Below are 16042 nucleotides of genomic sequence, written 5' to 3' on the forward strand. Positions count from 1 at the left end.
ATAATTTTTCTCTAAATTTAAAAAGCTAGCAGTTGCCCCCTAATTTCATAAAGCTGTGACTGTGCCCTCTAAAGCCTTGGTAAAGCAGACTAATAGAAATACTTGGCACACGTTGGTTACCTAAGGGAATAATAGAACTATTTGCTGTAGTCGTTTGGCAAAAGGACATAAACATATGGCTTTGGTTTATATTCAGCACTGCCAGTTGTGCAAAGTTGCATGGATGAAGTATACAACAGCAGTGACAACTCAGAAATCAGAATTGAGAATCAAAATAAATCATCCTCATTACAAAGCTATTCAAGCTTGCCTCTCATTTAAGGTTTATTTAGTTGCTGCTTATTTTCAAGTAGTGCCTTCAATATAGAAAAACATCTACCTCTCAAAAACAGGTATACCACTCAGCAACACTATAAAATGCCAAATTGTATGTTATAAACATGCTCTAAAGTTTGCATTCAGTGGATGTATTTACCTACTTTAATTCCTGAGAAATTAATACATCTGAATCAGTTATTTCCATGTTATTCAACTTTTTCCTAGAGAAAACAGGAACAGTGTTGCGTAAATTAAAGCAAAAGTTTAAAAAAATAAAGCTAAGATTACTCCCCTGTTAAGAATCATCAAAAATAACAAAATAAGGCATATTTTTAGTAATAGTCTTTAAGAAATTATTTTTTAAATATTTTTTTTTCTGGCCATCAACATGTTGCTAAAGAAACAAACAGTCAAACAGAAGACCAGGAAACTTTAATTATGGTACAAGCAATGTTCCTAAAAATTTTGGATTTTTTCTATTTTACTCCTAGTGATCAGAATATGTAAGTTTTATCTAGAAGTTGCTATATGTGTACTTTACAATTCCTTCTCAGACAGTACTCACCGTCAGTCTGCTGCTAATACTTCATATTAGAAAAATCTATCATAGAATGGCAGAAAAATGCAGTCAGCACACAGACATACACAGCCAACCACTGCTCTGCACTTCTGGACAGGTTATAGGAAATCTTCTTGCTTTCACATTTAATTTCAAAAATCTTTTTATTTATGACATTGCTGTCTTTTTAAGATTTAGATTCTTAAATGAGTTATTGAAAAGAAATATTAAAATGGGATGATCAAACCCACTTATTTATTCAGGGAGAGGCACACACAGTGTCATGTCACCTCAGAGCACAGGTGTGTTTTCAGTCCTTAGCAGTATCTGACTTGAACTTTAAAGCTTGTGGCTTGTTCTTGAGATACAAGAATGGATTTGTGTGCCTTAAAAATCATTGAGGTTTTCTTTTTTTTTCCCCCTTAAGTTCATTAGTCTAGTGACAGTTGTAGCTGTTGCCTCTGTACAAAAGTAAGTAGTTTACAAATTAAAAATAGCAGAGAAAATCTGTTCTTTTTTCAGACCTCTCAAAATTAGTTGAGGTTTGTCCTCGAGATGTTATTTATCAAATTTCATTTTGAAAATCAGATGTAACTTATAATTGGAAAATCACAACAAAATGTCAACTTTTATACTCTCTACCCCCAGAAAAAGTGACGATTTCTTTTCCACTAGCTAGTTATGTGAAAGGAAAAAGCTGGCCACTCTGGCAGTGTGAAACCCACTCCAGGAAAGTCATGCTTGTACAAAGATAGAAATTAGAAAGTGCATTGCTCTTACATTAGCTCTTTCCAGGAGTTTAATTTCATTTTTACCTATGTCAGCAGCCCTGGCTTCCCCAAGTCATAGTATATTTCACAGTAATGTTCTGTAAAACTGTCTTATGAAGAAGTAGTTATCAGTTCAGTTTCTGAAATTCAGAATTAAAAGTGTTCTAGTAAACGGAAATTGTTGTTATTGTTGTTATTATTATTATCTATTGCACATGCCCTATTTTCAGCTGTTAGTCATATTCTTGGATCCCATTATAATATCAGTGCATGCACATGTGCTCAGACAGACTACAGGCACAGAAAAAACCAAACACAGAGCCAAATCCTGATTCTCTCACTCAGGGAAGTATTTCCAGGTGCTGCTCTCGAGTCCACTGACTGCAGAGGGATGGTACAAATAGAAGAAGTAACATTTGGTTTCTACAGCCAGGAACTCTGAAGTAGTTAGCTCAGAAAGTATGATTGCTGCTATCCCACCAGTAAATTCATCTGGAGAAACACAAATAGCCTGTAGCAGTCATATAACAAGTTACTTCAGTTTCAGCCAAGAAGAATTTGTGGTATTGTTGGAGACTTCAGTCAGTTTTCTGGGGTCTAGTTACTGGCTTACCTAAGTCTCAACCAATATTGAAGGAAAGGGGAGGGAGTATCAAACTGAAATTCATGAATTTTGGGAGTTTTGGTGGAACATGATTTCAGAAAAATAGTTAATCATCAACTTCCTCAGTAAATTTCCAAAACACAAAAATAGGGCATAACTGAAGAAATTCTAAGGCAAGGATTTATTTCTTAGCCTGCTTGCCTAATGAATTGGGACTGCATAGCTGCTACCTCTCTATCGCTGTGTTTCTGACTGGATATCTCCCACTAATTCCTTCTGAGTCCATTATCTAGTTTGCCATTAAAAGATATGGGACTAGAACTCCAAATAAAACTTTCCTAGCAACTGCTTAGATATTATCATGATGGTCCTGATGACTAAAAAAATTGATAGTGAGACATTGTGTGAGGGTTTTGTGCAGACGTGACCATTCTATTTATCTCTTATGGCTTCTTGTCTCAAGACAACATATGTATTGGGTGGGAGGGCTGACCATCCCTGGCTTTGAGAGCATGAAGCACCTCCCAGAAATCATCCCATCTTTACAGTAGACAGCAGTAAACAGATATGTCTCTCAAATTAACACCTTGATAACAATTACCTCTAAAAACTTTGGATGGAATTTCTCACCCAGAGTTTAATTCTTTTACTGTTCCATGGGTGAATTAGAAACTTGAACACTTCTTGCTGACCATCTGGGGCTCAATCGCTATGTATATAAAAATCAGAAGAGGGAAAATTTGCTCACTTTTTTCCAGATTTGGACAATGTCTGCAAGAACCTCAATGATATTACATTTAAATTTTGAGCAAGAGAGGTCTTTTTACTGACACGCTTAAAAAATTTCACAGTTTTGTTTGATTACTTTTGTATAATTTTCAAGTTAATGCAGGGGACTTTTTATAAGTTATTTTTTATGCAACATAGACACAATTACTATTTTAATATGTGGTATACATTGGGCTAAATAGTCCTATCAATTTGAGGTTTGAGTTGATTAAACATCTCTTATAGTTTCAAATTATTACAAGGAAAGAAAATCAATAGAAAAATCCCCTGCATTGATTTTATTGTGGGTTTTCACTCATTGTGCAGTTTTAAAATATTCATCACAGTGCAACGTGCTATTTAGACCAAAGTAACTGCTGTTCAGAAGGAGCAGTGGACACTTTTTGTTTCATAATTAAAAGAGCAGCACTGTGATTGGTGTGGTATTTATTATGAAATGATGACAAAGGAGTACCAGTGCTTTTAATAGTTTTAGCTTACAGGAGCTGTTGTTAATTTTGTCTGTAGAGTTGCAGGTGAAATAATGCACAGTGGATAAATAGTCTATATTGGTTTAACTGAACATAATATATAGTGTGTTCTGGAGTTGTTTGTCTCAATAGACTATAGTAATCAAAAGTAATGAACCTATTATGTGCAGGACCTTGGAGAGCATAGAATGGCAGTAAAAGTGTGGCACATAAAAGGTTTATTAAAGGAAATTAAAGTCCATCATTGCCACACCTGCTCCCCTATTATAAGTCTATGGCAGGTCAGTGCCTTCAATCACAACTCAGCATCAGAGCACAGAGCCATGTTTCCCATTACCATTGCAGTCACACTGCAAAAACTCCTTCTCCAGGTTTTAAGGATAGTAACAAGTAAAGGCTGCTATCAGCCTCACTATGTAAACACAAGCCACTTACGTTCCTTCCCTGCCAATAATCAACATCAGATGTAAATCTAAACACTGAAAAGATATCACTGTCTGGCTTTGAGCTGTATTTTGATCACTTTATACTTTCATTTCAGATATTGCTAACCTGTGTTCTAGAATTGCACTGCTCAAGTACATGAGTAGCCTTTTCAAATGCTTGTGTTCTCTCCTGCAAATAGGTATTTTGATTCCAGTAGCTCTACACAATAAGTAAACTTATACAACAATAAACAGAGACAAACCCCAAGAAATTAAAGAAATGTTTTTTCCTCCCCTATTAAGGCTGACTTCACTCTTTTTCTTTCCAGGTCAATTTTGTAATATTCTGCAATGTTCTTTCAGATAAGACCTTCAAAACATCTCAGTTATCTGAGTCATATAAAGCTAAAAATAAAGCATCCTTAGATCTTCAAACTCTAAATAGGAAAAAAAAAAAAAAAGAAAAAGGCACAAACAGAGCTTCTTACATCTTCCCTCTGTGGCGCAAATCAGTGCTGCTGATTGTCAGAAAGGAATAGTGGGATAATAGACAGGATCTTCTGTTGACCTTGTCTTTTATCTTATGACCTTTTGCAGGAGAAGATGCCAGGCATAGGCAGCTACTGGTATCCACAGAATGCATCCACCTATTGCCTAACACAGTTATATAAATCAGATGCCGGTGTCTGCATTTGTTCCTGCATATTGATTTGCAGAAGCACATGGGAGTTGCTTCATCTAGAGTATGTTTGATCATCACCATTTTACAAACAGGGAATCTGAGATTCAAAGCAAAGATAGATAGCAAGACACTATCAGAAGCTGAGAGAATTCCACAGTTCCTGATGTTTTGTCCAGACAAAAATTCTTCAGAAGAGAATCTTCCTAATGCAAGTTACTTTTAGAAAGAAGAGGAGTTTGCCTCCCTGGGCATGGTGAAAATTACACTGTTGTACAATCTGCTGTATCTCATTGCAGCTTTCCACAGCAGAACATGAAATCTTAATCCCTTTGAATTTCAGGGGTTTGTTATAAAATCCATGGATTGAAAACCTGCCCCTACAATTATGGGTCTGGGCCAGATCCAAGACCAGAAGGTGCATACTTCCAGTGCTGGTTTAGATGAAGCCAAAATTGTCATGAGAACAGCTGATTTTGAAAGGTCTCTCTTATTTCAGTTCAAAATCTTATGGCAACAGCTGACTTTTGGGGGGTGGAATGGATTTGTTGGTTGGAGATTTTTTGTTTGGTTGTTGTTGTTTTTTTGTTTGTTTTTTTTTTTAATGTGAAATACAAACCTGAACACCACATTTTCCCAAAAGCTCATGCACATCTTTAACTGTCTCTCTGAGCAAAACTTCTGTAAGAAGCAGGTGATTAAGCGGTGAAGTATTTAAAGGATGTACATTTGCAGTTATGCACGTTCAAGCAAGAAGGTTTCATGTTTTAAGGATGAAACTGTCAGAAATGCAGGTTCCAATGCAGCTATTAAGATACGCTTCAGTTACGACAATAATGCAAAGTGCCTGTAGGTACTGTGGCTTTCTGGGACCTTTTCTTCCAGGAGATGGGTGCTGAAAGCAGCACTCATACAGCATTGTTGTTTCTAACCTTACCTCTTTAGCTAACACCTGTAGACCTTATCATTAAACCTTACAGAGTCACTCGTAACCATCATTTTATTAAACAAATCTGTATCATTAAAGGTATCTCCTAGGTATTTACTAGATATTCACAGATGGCTTTTTATCTCTTTGACAAGATTAATAAGGCATGATTATTCTTCTTTCTATTACTGTCTAGCCTTTGGAAATGTTGGGGGGAAAAGCATCAGAGACTTTTTTTTTTCTCAATGGCAAAAGGAATGAATTAAAGACTTTGTGTTAATATTGCAGATGGATGCAGATGGGGAAAATAAAAAGCTGCGCACACGCTCAAAAGGAACCAAGGGTGAGTTAGCAAGCACGTTCCACGACCCTGTGCCCAGTACACCATGAAATATGATAGTTCCTGTGCACAGTCCCTAATGTGCAGTAAGAGAGTGTGTAGCTTCCTTAGGGTTGCTTTTTTAATCAAGGCAGGACACAGACTGCTGGCATTAAGAAGCACGATTTTATTAGCTATGGTTTAAAGAAAGGCAAAAAAAACCCAATCTACTGTGTGTTATTTTCTTTGAGCTATTTCTCAAAGAAAATAAAGGTTATGCTTTTTATTATGCCAACAAAGATTTTCCATATGGAGTAGAGTTAGACAGCATTGAACAGGTAAAAAACTTTGTCTCAGCCAGCTGAATGTTTTTCTGTATGTTGCCATTAATTGTCTGTAAATTAGCTGTGTAAATGGTCCAGAAGTAAATTTACTATAATCAAAAGGTGCAGGTGTATGAGGTAGAGGAGAGCCTTGGTTTTTTTTAAGTACTGGTGCTCATGTTTCATTTTGCAAAGTTGTGCCATAGTTGCATTTCCCAGCTACTCCTCTCTTTTCGTAAGGAACAGATGGAAATGCAGTACTGAGAGATAAACAGGCCCTTAACGATCTCAACATCTGGAAAACATGATTGACTAGCAATACAGCCCTTCCAGGAAAATAACTTTTTATTTTAATTCATAACTCTTTTTGTGACTCTTGATAATGAGTGAAAACTGGAGATACTTAAAAATAAATGTCAAAGTTTTGCCTGCCCCGTTGACATTTTTGCTTATGATTATTTTCAGAGGTGCAAAGCACCCATTCTTCACCCTGATTTTAATGTGAATCGTGCACTCTCAGGATTGTGCAAAAGAGACTGATTTGATTCATTGTCACAACTCAGTAGTTCTGAATTGTTAATATGATCAATTCAAGTTGTGGTAACAATGAAAAATTAAAGTGTGGTTTGGCTTAGTTCCCTAGTTTCAAATGATCAAAATGGTGACAAGTACTAGACTTCACTTAAGAAATGAGAGAGGAAGGGGGTGGGAGTGCTACAAACTGACTGTAGACAGGAGGATAAATTCAGACAAGCCTTTCTAAAAGCATCGTCATACCAAAACTTTCACGCATCCCTCAGTAACGTTCTCTGAAATTAATGAAGAATTCAAATATATTTCAAAAGAAATGGGGACTTGAACAAAGTTATCAACAGGAAAGCTGTCCACATCTTGGCATATCTTCTCTGCTTGTCAGAACTTGAAGAGAAGACTGAGAGGAAACTTTATAGTTCTCTACAACTACCTAAAAGGAAGTTGTAGTGAGGCTGGTGTTGGTCTCTTCTCCAAATTACTGATGATAGCATGAGGGGAAAGAGCCTCAAGTTGTACCAGAAAAGATTTTGATTAGCTATTAGGAAGAATTTCTTCACTGAGAGAGTGGTTAGGCACTGGATTAGACTGCCCAGGGAGGTGGTGGAGTCGTCAGCCCTGGAGGTGTTCAAAAAAACGAGTGGGTGTGGCACTTGACGCAATGGTCTAGTGGTTAAGGAAATGGTGGGAGGAAGGTTGGACTTGATCCTGGAGGTCCTTTCCAACCATGGCGATTCCATGACTTTCAGAAGTAGAAACAGCAGAAGTTGCCTGTGCAATATGAGCAATCCTTAGAACCACTTGTTGGCTTTGTCCTTATGCCATATATCGTTGTGTAGGCAGGTATTTGTAAACACCAGCCTTCGTCATTCCCAAACTGCAATAAAATTCAGAAGCAGAGATCTGTCATTCAATTTTCATTAAAAACAAATGCTTTTTCTTTTTTCTTTTTTTTTTTTAATTTTTTTCTTCTTACTGTTCCACTGAACATCATACTCTAGGTTTTATGTATCTTAAAATAACTGTGAGAATTACAGGTTCAGTTAACATTTGCCACCAGCAGCTACAATCCTGTGGTTAGCATGAAATAATCACCTGTGTTTTGACAGCCACTCCTCTGTCATCACAGACAGGCAGGTGCAAGGTTGCAGAATGCATGTCTGGAAGTGTAAACTAATTCATTCTTTCCTGCTTTTATTAACAGCTCAAGTGGACTCTATAGCACAAGAGCTCAGGTAAGAACTCATATTGTCTATTTTTTATCTGATTATATCTGATTTCACTATCTGATTATATTGATAAATTCATATCAATGAATTGCTATAAAATAGATAATCCAGCAAATTATGCTTTATTCAGAGATTTAGCATAGATCTGACAAAAGGTACTTGATGCAAGTACCTTGAATTAAGTTCATTTTAAATATACAAAAAAATAAAACCAAAATGTTAGCAATAACTATGGAAGCATAATCAAAAGCAATGCATAGTGGGCAGGATTCTGATATGCTTAATCTTTAGCCTGTGTCAGAGCACACAAGATAAGATTATACTTTCTGATCAGTCTTCAGTCTTCTTTTTCCTGTAGTAAGCATTATAGTATTTCAACATCTGAACATTCTAGGAGATATTCACTTTTATAAGATGGCATTTATGAAACTGGTAATCTCTGTAAACTACTGTAAATGCTGAATGCACTAATGGCTTATTCTACCTCATATACTTGCTGAGGTTTCATATTTTACTGAAGTAGCAGAGAGTACTTTTCAAATTCACATAAAGTGTGACAGTCCATTCAAAACCATACATTGCATAAAGATATTTCAGACCCCAAATAATCTAGTAGGATTTTACATTACTACTTTAATTTTACTAATATGTACACCAGCTCCTAGTAACTCGCCCAAGAACTTAGAACAGGCTCTGTAAAGACTGGCATATTATTCAGTACCAGATCTTCAAAAAAGAACACATATCATCAAGTTCACTCATCATATCTCCCAAGGAAAATATGTACAGGTAGCTGCCAATTCCTAGAGTTATTAATAAAAATTAAAATGGGCTACAGCTGCAATATAAACACTGAAACATTTTTGCAAAAACTCATGAGAGTTTTTCTTAATTTATTTTGTCTACAGTTACATTTCATCACGTGCAACTGAGCTGCTTTTGTACCCACACCAGGCATCTGAAGTGTATGCTTGTAGGTTCATCCATCTAGGCAACAGAAACATCATCATGTGATTTATGTGATCAATCAAAATGCCACTCTCTCTTAAGATAGGACATGAAATATTTACAGGAAGTTATTTGCAGTGAAGGCATACTATTTTTTTCAGGTTTTGTTTTATAATAAAACTGAGGAAATTATAAGCTTCTTATATATATTCCATGAACAGAAGTGGAGGCTAACTTTTCAGATAAATTATTCATGGTGAGTCACTTATTCAACTCTACTGTGAATCTCATTTTTCTGTATGGCTTCAGTTTCCTGAGACTGAGATTTAGTGCTTCTCCTTTTTTCCTCTGTGCATCCCTAATTTATGCACCAGAAGGATGCATTAATCCGAAGAGGCAGTCATCCAAAAATGAGGATGGTCCATGTGTTCCTAAGAGAAAAATGTCTGAAAAATAGAGGATGTGCAAGTTTCTGCAACATCAGGGAAGCTGTAATTTATGCATTATCAATTACTATAGCTTTTCCCAAGCAATTTTGTTTTTCCCTGTGAAATACATGCTATCTTAAGAACTACTGTGTAGCAGATTACTTGGTCAGAGGTGTGGAGTATCTCCATAAGGAACCATACCTTGGTTTAAAACAGTGAGCTAAACAGCTCATAAAGCTATTTCTCTGTTCTTAACTTGGTATTTGTGATTTCTACCGTACCAAATTCCATATTGGGCATCTCTGCAGTCATGTGCCTTTACTGGCATACAAGTCAGGTGATCCACTTTTATGAATCCATTTGTTTATGAAAAACTAGAGGAAGAGAGGCAGGGGCTTGCTTTCAGAAATGTAGCCTGGGAACTGCATTCCTATTGCTCACACCCATATTCCTGTGGAAAAACTACTGAACATTCCTCAAGAATTAAAGACTGAAATAGTCTGTTGTGTTCCCTAGACACAGATATTGGAACCATGGTGTTTTCTGACCAAGGTTCGAAACGCTGTGTTGGCTGAGAAATTTAAATCCATGCTTAATTAATTTCCCCTTTTCCCCTGGCTTATCCTATCTGACAAAGCACTTTTGCACTCCTTATTGAGTTTCTGTTACAAAGTGCCTTGGGATACTTCTACATGAAAGGCACTACATAAGCTTACATGCTCATATTGTATTATTATTAGTTTTGTAACATTGATTGGTTCTAGAGCATTTGTTAGCCTTTTCTTATTCTGCAAGTTGTGTTTCACAAAAGTAGAGAATAAAATAAATGAAAAGCAAAACAAAGACTTGCAATCACCAATTAGATCCAATAATGTATGAATTTCTCTCTTCTAAATTCAGGGGCTGCATTCTTCCTTAACGAAATACAATGCCTGAAAAAAATCTATTGATTTAAAGAAAACAAAGATTTTACTCAGGAATCTGACTAATGGTTTTTCTATCATCCATTTTTTGGAGGAGAAATGGGACCATGTTTCTGCATAAAAAGTATATTTTCAAAAAAAAGACCACCTTAAGGGCCAAGGTTGTGGTTTGGTTTGGTTTGGTTTGGTTTGGTTTTTTTCCTAATTACTAAAATAATGGTTATCTTGCCCTCTACTGAGTTTTCAGAGGACACTGTTCTTTGAGATACTGGCCACCTCTGCTTGTGTTTGTCTTAAACTTTCATTGGTTTCATGTAATTATATTCCTTAAAGAATCCCAAATTTCAATATCTTATTTATATATAATTTTTTATTTATACATGAATATTATTAATACTGATGTGTTATTAGTTATTCGTTCAGACTTATGAGAACTTTTTTTTTTCCTACATCTACTGTATATGCTGTAGTGTTGAAGCATAATAACCTAAATTTAATAAGTCCTTCAAGACAGAACTGTTTCTTCTTCCAGACTTAATTATTTATTTATAAACAGCTTGGTTTAATTTTTCAGTTAGGAATGTAGTGCTGTGGTGATTTCATTGGTAGCTAAACTACCCACAGGAAGAGATGAATCTTTTATCACAATCTAAACAGAGCAAAACATAACATGTGGTAGAAGTGGGTGGCAAGCCAGGAGATACCTGTCCCATACATTCAAGTTTTAATCTGACACCTTTTGGGCATAACAACTCTGTTGCATCCATCTTCTGCAAGAAGCAGAAAGAAGAGGTCTTCTCTTAGGTGATTTAGTTATGGACCACTGAAAGGACCAGGACCTTCAGCTGTGTTTGGGATTAGAATGAAAACCAAAGGAAAGTGAGGAATACTGGTGTGATGTATTCTCATTACTGTGTTCTATTTAACAGATGGGATAGAGTACGATGAACCATCTGTAGGTTATCGAGTGGCATCTGGGTCAGACCAAGGAAGAGCAAATTGGATCAATCCAAGAATGGGATTACAAAAGCATAGATCAGTTTTGCTAAATCTGTATCTGAATAGAAGAGGTACCTTTTCTGGGTTAGGTACAGGTGAAATCAAGTCTTTCTGGCTTATGTTACTAATGGTTCATGAAGATTCCACAAAGCACTAGTGTTCCAAGTCATGTAGAACAGTCCTGACCTTTGGTGTGAAGTGTTACACTTGCCCTTTCTCTCTGTAGTGTTGAATCACTTCTTCCTAAAGGACTATTTCTTCAAAAGTAAGGAAAGTTACTTTTTATCTGGAACCCTCATTCCAGATGTTGTAAGATGTTTTAGATACACAGATAAGTTGAACTATTTAGTGTGAATCTATAGAGAGATGAGTATCTTGAATGTCGTAGCAGAGAAAGAAGTAATAGTGCAGATCTGCCTGGATGTCTTTTTGATAGCGGAAGTACTTCACCCTTTGCTGCTGTCTCTTGATTAGGAGGCTGTAAAACCAGCAAAGTAGTTATTACTTATTCTACAATGCTGAATATTTTGTTGGTTTCCTCTAAGTACTGGTAGATGATAAGTATCCAGTTATATCTGAACTCTAGTTTCAAACAGTTCTGGAATGAAGGTAAACAGTTTGGTAGATCAGAGATGATTTGGCCACTCAGTAAAAGGGCTGTGCATGCCTAGCTGTGTTTAGAAAGGAAGGATTCATTGGTAATTCTTTTTCTGAGTGTCATAAAATAAGAAGGTTTTTAAGCAGTATTTGTATGAAAAGAAAGCAGTAGTATAGCAGATGACCTGAGAAAGAGGTGAAAGCAGTATTTAGATAACTGAATAACTGGGCACATGAAAAACTCAGAGAAAAAGTCTCAAAGATATTCCTGAGTAAGAAATGAGATTCTGTTTGGTTCGTGTAGCTGTCACCTTCACAGTACTCTTATCCCATAGCACTGCTGTAAAGTCAGGCAGAGACTGAGAAAGGTGTTTGTTCACAGCCTGCATGTGGAAAAACTGTCAGGTTTGTTCTTTGGGCTTGACTTCTGTTTCCACAGCAGTTGTTCATAGACCCTGATTTTCTGGAAACTGGTGGGGAAAAGTACAGTTGTCATAATCCTGAATAAGCACAACTGGAATAAATCTGAGGTGGACTCTTATGTTTCTCAGTGACTCACCTGTCTCCCACTGGCAGAAAGGGTGGGACCCCTGCAGTCCTTAACATGCTTTGCTGAAACAAATTGTGTTCCTGAGTCCAAGTAGACTTAGTAATAAATGATAAATTAAGATGGTCAATAGTAATATCTATTGCTAGGATCTTTATACTGATATTGTGCAGACATGTCTGAGCTTGACAAAAAGTCCTTTTTTGCAATTGAATATTGGGTGTTGACAGCATGCAGTCCTAGCTCTCCTTTCTGGTGTTCCTTGTGACCATAACTTTAAATATTTCTTCGTGATACATCTAGATAAGACATTTCACCTGAGACAAAGATCTGTGTTGTGCTATTGCTGTTGATAACTGGTCTTCATTTAAACAATGAGCATTATTAATCTTAAGAGTACTTGATCCCAAGGTCGGGTAACAGAATGATGAGTTAAGAGTATCTACAGCTTGCATTTTAGCTCCGGAAAGGAACTTCCTCTCTGCCCTAGCCATTCTAGAATTTGAAATGGTTGTGGGGCTTTGAAAATATTCACCTCTGACTCTTGCTCCACTCTTACTTTTGAAGAATCCATGGATTCTGGTATAGTCAAGTCTGTCATGTTGTCGTCAATCATACTTTCTTAAATTCCCAATAAGCCTTGTTAATTTCTTATTCTTTTCTGGCAACACTGTTACTTTCTTAAGGCATTTAGGCTGGTGTGCTAGTCAGTACTCTCCTCAAAGAATCTGTGGAAATATGTCTTATGCTAAGGAAAAATGATTTTGTAATTGGTGTTTGATAGAAAACATTGAACAATGAAGCATAAACAAACATTGAACAATAAGTATGTGGTGCAGTTTACTGTGAGGCAAAGGTAAGTATATGCTGGTCACAGAACTAATAAAATAATAGTGCTGGAATTCACCTATCCCTATTATTATGTCAACCATTCTCATCATAACTAATAAAACAAGCATTAACATAAATTGTAATGGCAATCAAATTTATAAGTCTTTCATGTTTAAATTCCTCCCTTGTTTCCTCCTCCATCTTCCAGTCCCCCTCTAATTAGCCATCAAATTGTGAAGTCTACAGTGCTGTTATTCCTCCTTTCCCCTTGCTCTGCCTCTCCCTCTCGTCTCTTCTCCCCTCCCTTTCAAAGAGCTGTAATGAGATGATGTACCTCAGGCTTTTTGCCTTTTTTGTACCCTTATATGCTTTCATACTTCAGAAACAGGTTGTTCTTTCAGTACTGTTAAACCAGTAAACAAAAAATCATAAACAGGAAACACAGAAACAGAGAAAGATATTCAGTATTCCAGACATTTTCCACCTCAAGTTTTCTACTTCAAATCGTTCATGTAAGTGGGTTAAGACTTGCATAAAATGTTTGGAACTGGTGGGTAGAGAACATCAAAATAAAGACTTTTTTTTTCCTTTTTTTTAAATGAGATTATAAAAGGTAATAAGGATATCTACTCTCAAAAACATTGTCATTGTTTCTGTGAAGAGAAACAATTCTGTGTGACTACAAGTAATGACTTTAACATTTTGCAGGTAATCCTGAAGCTGACAGTTATTTAACTAAATTCTTTAGTAAACTGTTCTGAATGACTACTAAGACAGTTGAAATAGGAACTACAACTTGTATCCCTGTTGAGAGGCCTGTGGTTGGAGCTGTTAATTACAATGAATCATTTGCTGAATTCCTGTTGATACCAAAAAGACCTTTTGATCGATGCACTGTGACTTTTACCTTTTCCTCCTGGATTTATTTAGAACATTTGAAAGTTGTAGTTCATGTTCAGATTTCCATGTTAGATTGCTTCAGTTGAAACTTTATGTGCATTTGCTTTATAGGGTAACTTTTATAGCTTTCTTTAATAACAAATGCATTAGATAAGTTTCAGGTGTATTATAGGGTTTTTTTTTACCATCTACTGTATCCATTTTTAGTTAACACTTGCAGTCTCAGTGTCTCTTTTCTCTTTGTTATTTTGTTTGATTATGGTTTTAAAGCCCCCATTTAATATTAAAAAAACCCAACAATTATTGTTTAGTTTCAATGTGTGCTTTTCTGTAATAGTTTTATAATGTGTGTCAGATCCACATCATGTTAATTATGGCTACTAGACTGACAGATGGTTATTTGCAGTATTTTTTCTATCTGAGAGCTTGTTGCATCTTAGAATGTCCCTTGACTTGAACTAAAACTTGTATGCTACTTAAGAGATTACAGGAATCGTCTTCCCCATCACAGCTTCTGTGTTCATCAGCACCCAGTAAATGTTATCCTCCCAACTCTAGAAAGGAATTTAGAGTTGCGTCTGCCTTAATGCCTTCTGTGGGGTGACAGAATGTATCAGAACATTATAGCCCCAAAAGGTTGTTTCCTCTTATGGCAGATCTTTTCTTTGTAGTTGACCATAAGCCATAGAGAGATTGCAATGCCAGCCAGTGACTTCTGCCTCATATATATCAATCATGAGTTAAATATTACAGCTGGCTGAATTGCTCTGTCTGACTGATGTCAAGAGTGGATTCAGCCAAGCAAAAGCAGCTGAAGCAAGCTGTGGACAGCCTGAAAGTAGCAAGGAAAGGGAAAAAATGCAGCCATAGAATCTCTGCTGTGTTAAAGGCAGGTATTGGGTATTGGCTCCTGACAATGAATTGCTTAGAGATAATTGCCTATTGTAAAGAAAGAAGGAAAAAAAAAAAAAAAAAAAGAAAGAGCTTATCTTCTTTACATCTTCTCTAACCAGACTGTAGGTACCAGTATGCTTTTTATTTAAGCATTTACTGGTGTTAGCAGGCTGACCATTCATGTACAAGGCTTTCTGGATGCAAAGGTTGTGTGGATGATCTGTAGATTTGCCTAGAAACTTAATCCATTCTAAGCCATATTCTTGGCTTTGGTCCCACTGGAATTTATTGACCTACTGAACTTGGACAGATTGAGTGAGTAAATGAAAAAGAGGCTAGAGAGGCTGGAGTTGGCCCAGACCTTGGGTTTTCATTCATATTACTGAGTTTAAGAACTTCTTGAGCTCCACACAACAAAAATCAAGTTTCCTGTGAACTGGCTTTTAGTAAGAATAACTTGCCTATTGAAATAGGGTCCAAATGTACAACTCTAGCCATATAGAGTTCTTGATCTGTGAGCGCTAAAAAGACACCATGAAGAAGTCATCCATTTTATTAACATAGTATTTCAATTAGAGGATCTACATGCGTTAGTTTTTATCTGAATATGCTTAGGATCCTACAAGCTTGTAAGCAGAAAACAAGAAAACCAGAGAAGAAAACTTAAATTCATACTGTCCTTCTCTGAGTTGCCTTTTCTGTGGGGAGAGCCCTGCTCAAATAGTAAACTAGAGTAAACAAAACCAAACCCATTTAATGGGTCTATTGTATCCTGAAATCACTGTCCTGTCGCCTCAGGCATCACAGGGAGGCATGGGTAGATTTCACCATAACTGCATGCCTTTTCCTATGCTACTGCTGATTTACCATTGGTCCACTCTTTTTACGTGCTTCTTTTTATTTGCTCAATCATTTCACAGTCCAGTTCTTCTTTTTGGTCAGGTGGCCTATAACATTAAGTTTACTATCTGAAACATCTCCAAGCTCAGTACATAATGACTCAACACCATTACCCATTTCTCCCCAGCCTC

General features: G+C 36.5%; 1 protein-coding gene across 1 annotated transcript in view; it reads left to right on the top strand.

Moving 5' to 3' along the window:
• The window catches only part of ST18 (suppression of tumorigenicity 18, zinc finger), a 165355-nt gene that overhangs the window by 93464 nt on the left and 55849 nt on the right, over window positions 1–16042 (top strand). Inside the window, exons 4-5 of the mRNA XM_008943419.1 lie at window positions 5831–5885; window positions 7920–7950. Coding sequence (XP_008941667.1) covers window positions 5831–5885; window positions 7920–7950 — 86 coding nt within the window. The remainder of the gene's footprint in view (window positions 1–5830; window positions 5886–7919; window positions 7951–16042) is intronic.

The sequence above is a fragment of the Merops nubicus genome, unplaced genomic scaffold, assembly GCF_000691845.1.
Source record: "Merops nubicus isolate BGI_N331 unplaced genomic scaffold, ASM69184v1 scaffold5597, whole genome shotgun sequence".
NCBI lineage: Eukaryota > Metazoa > Chordata > Aves > Coraciiformes > Meropidae > Merops > Merops nubicus.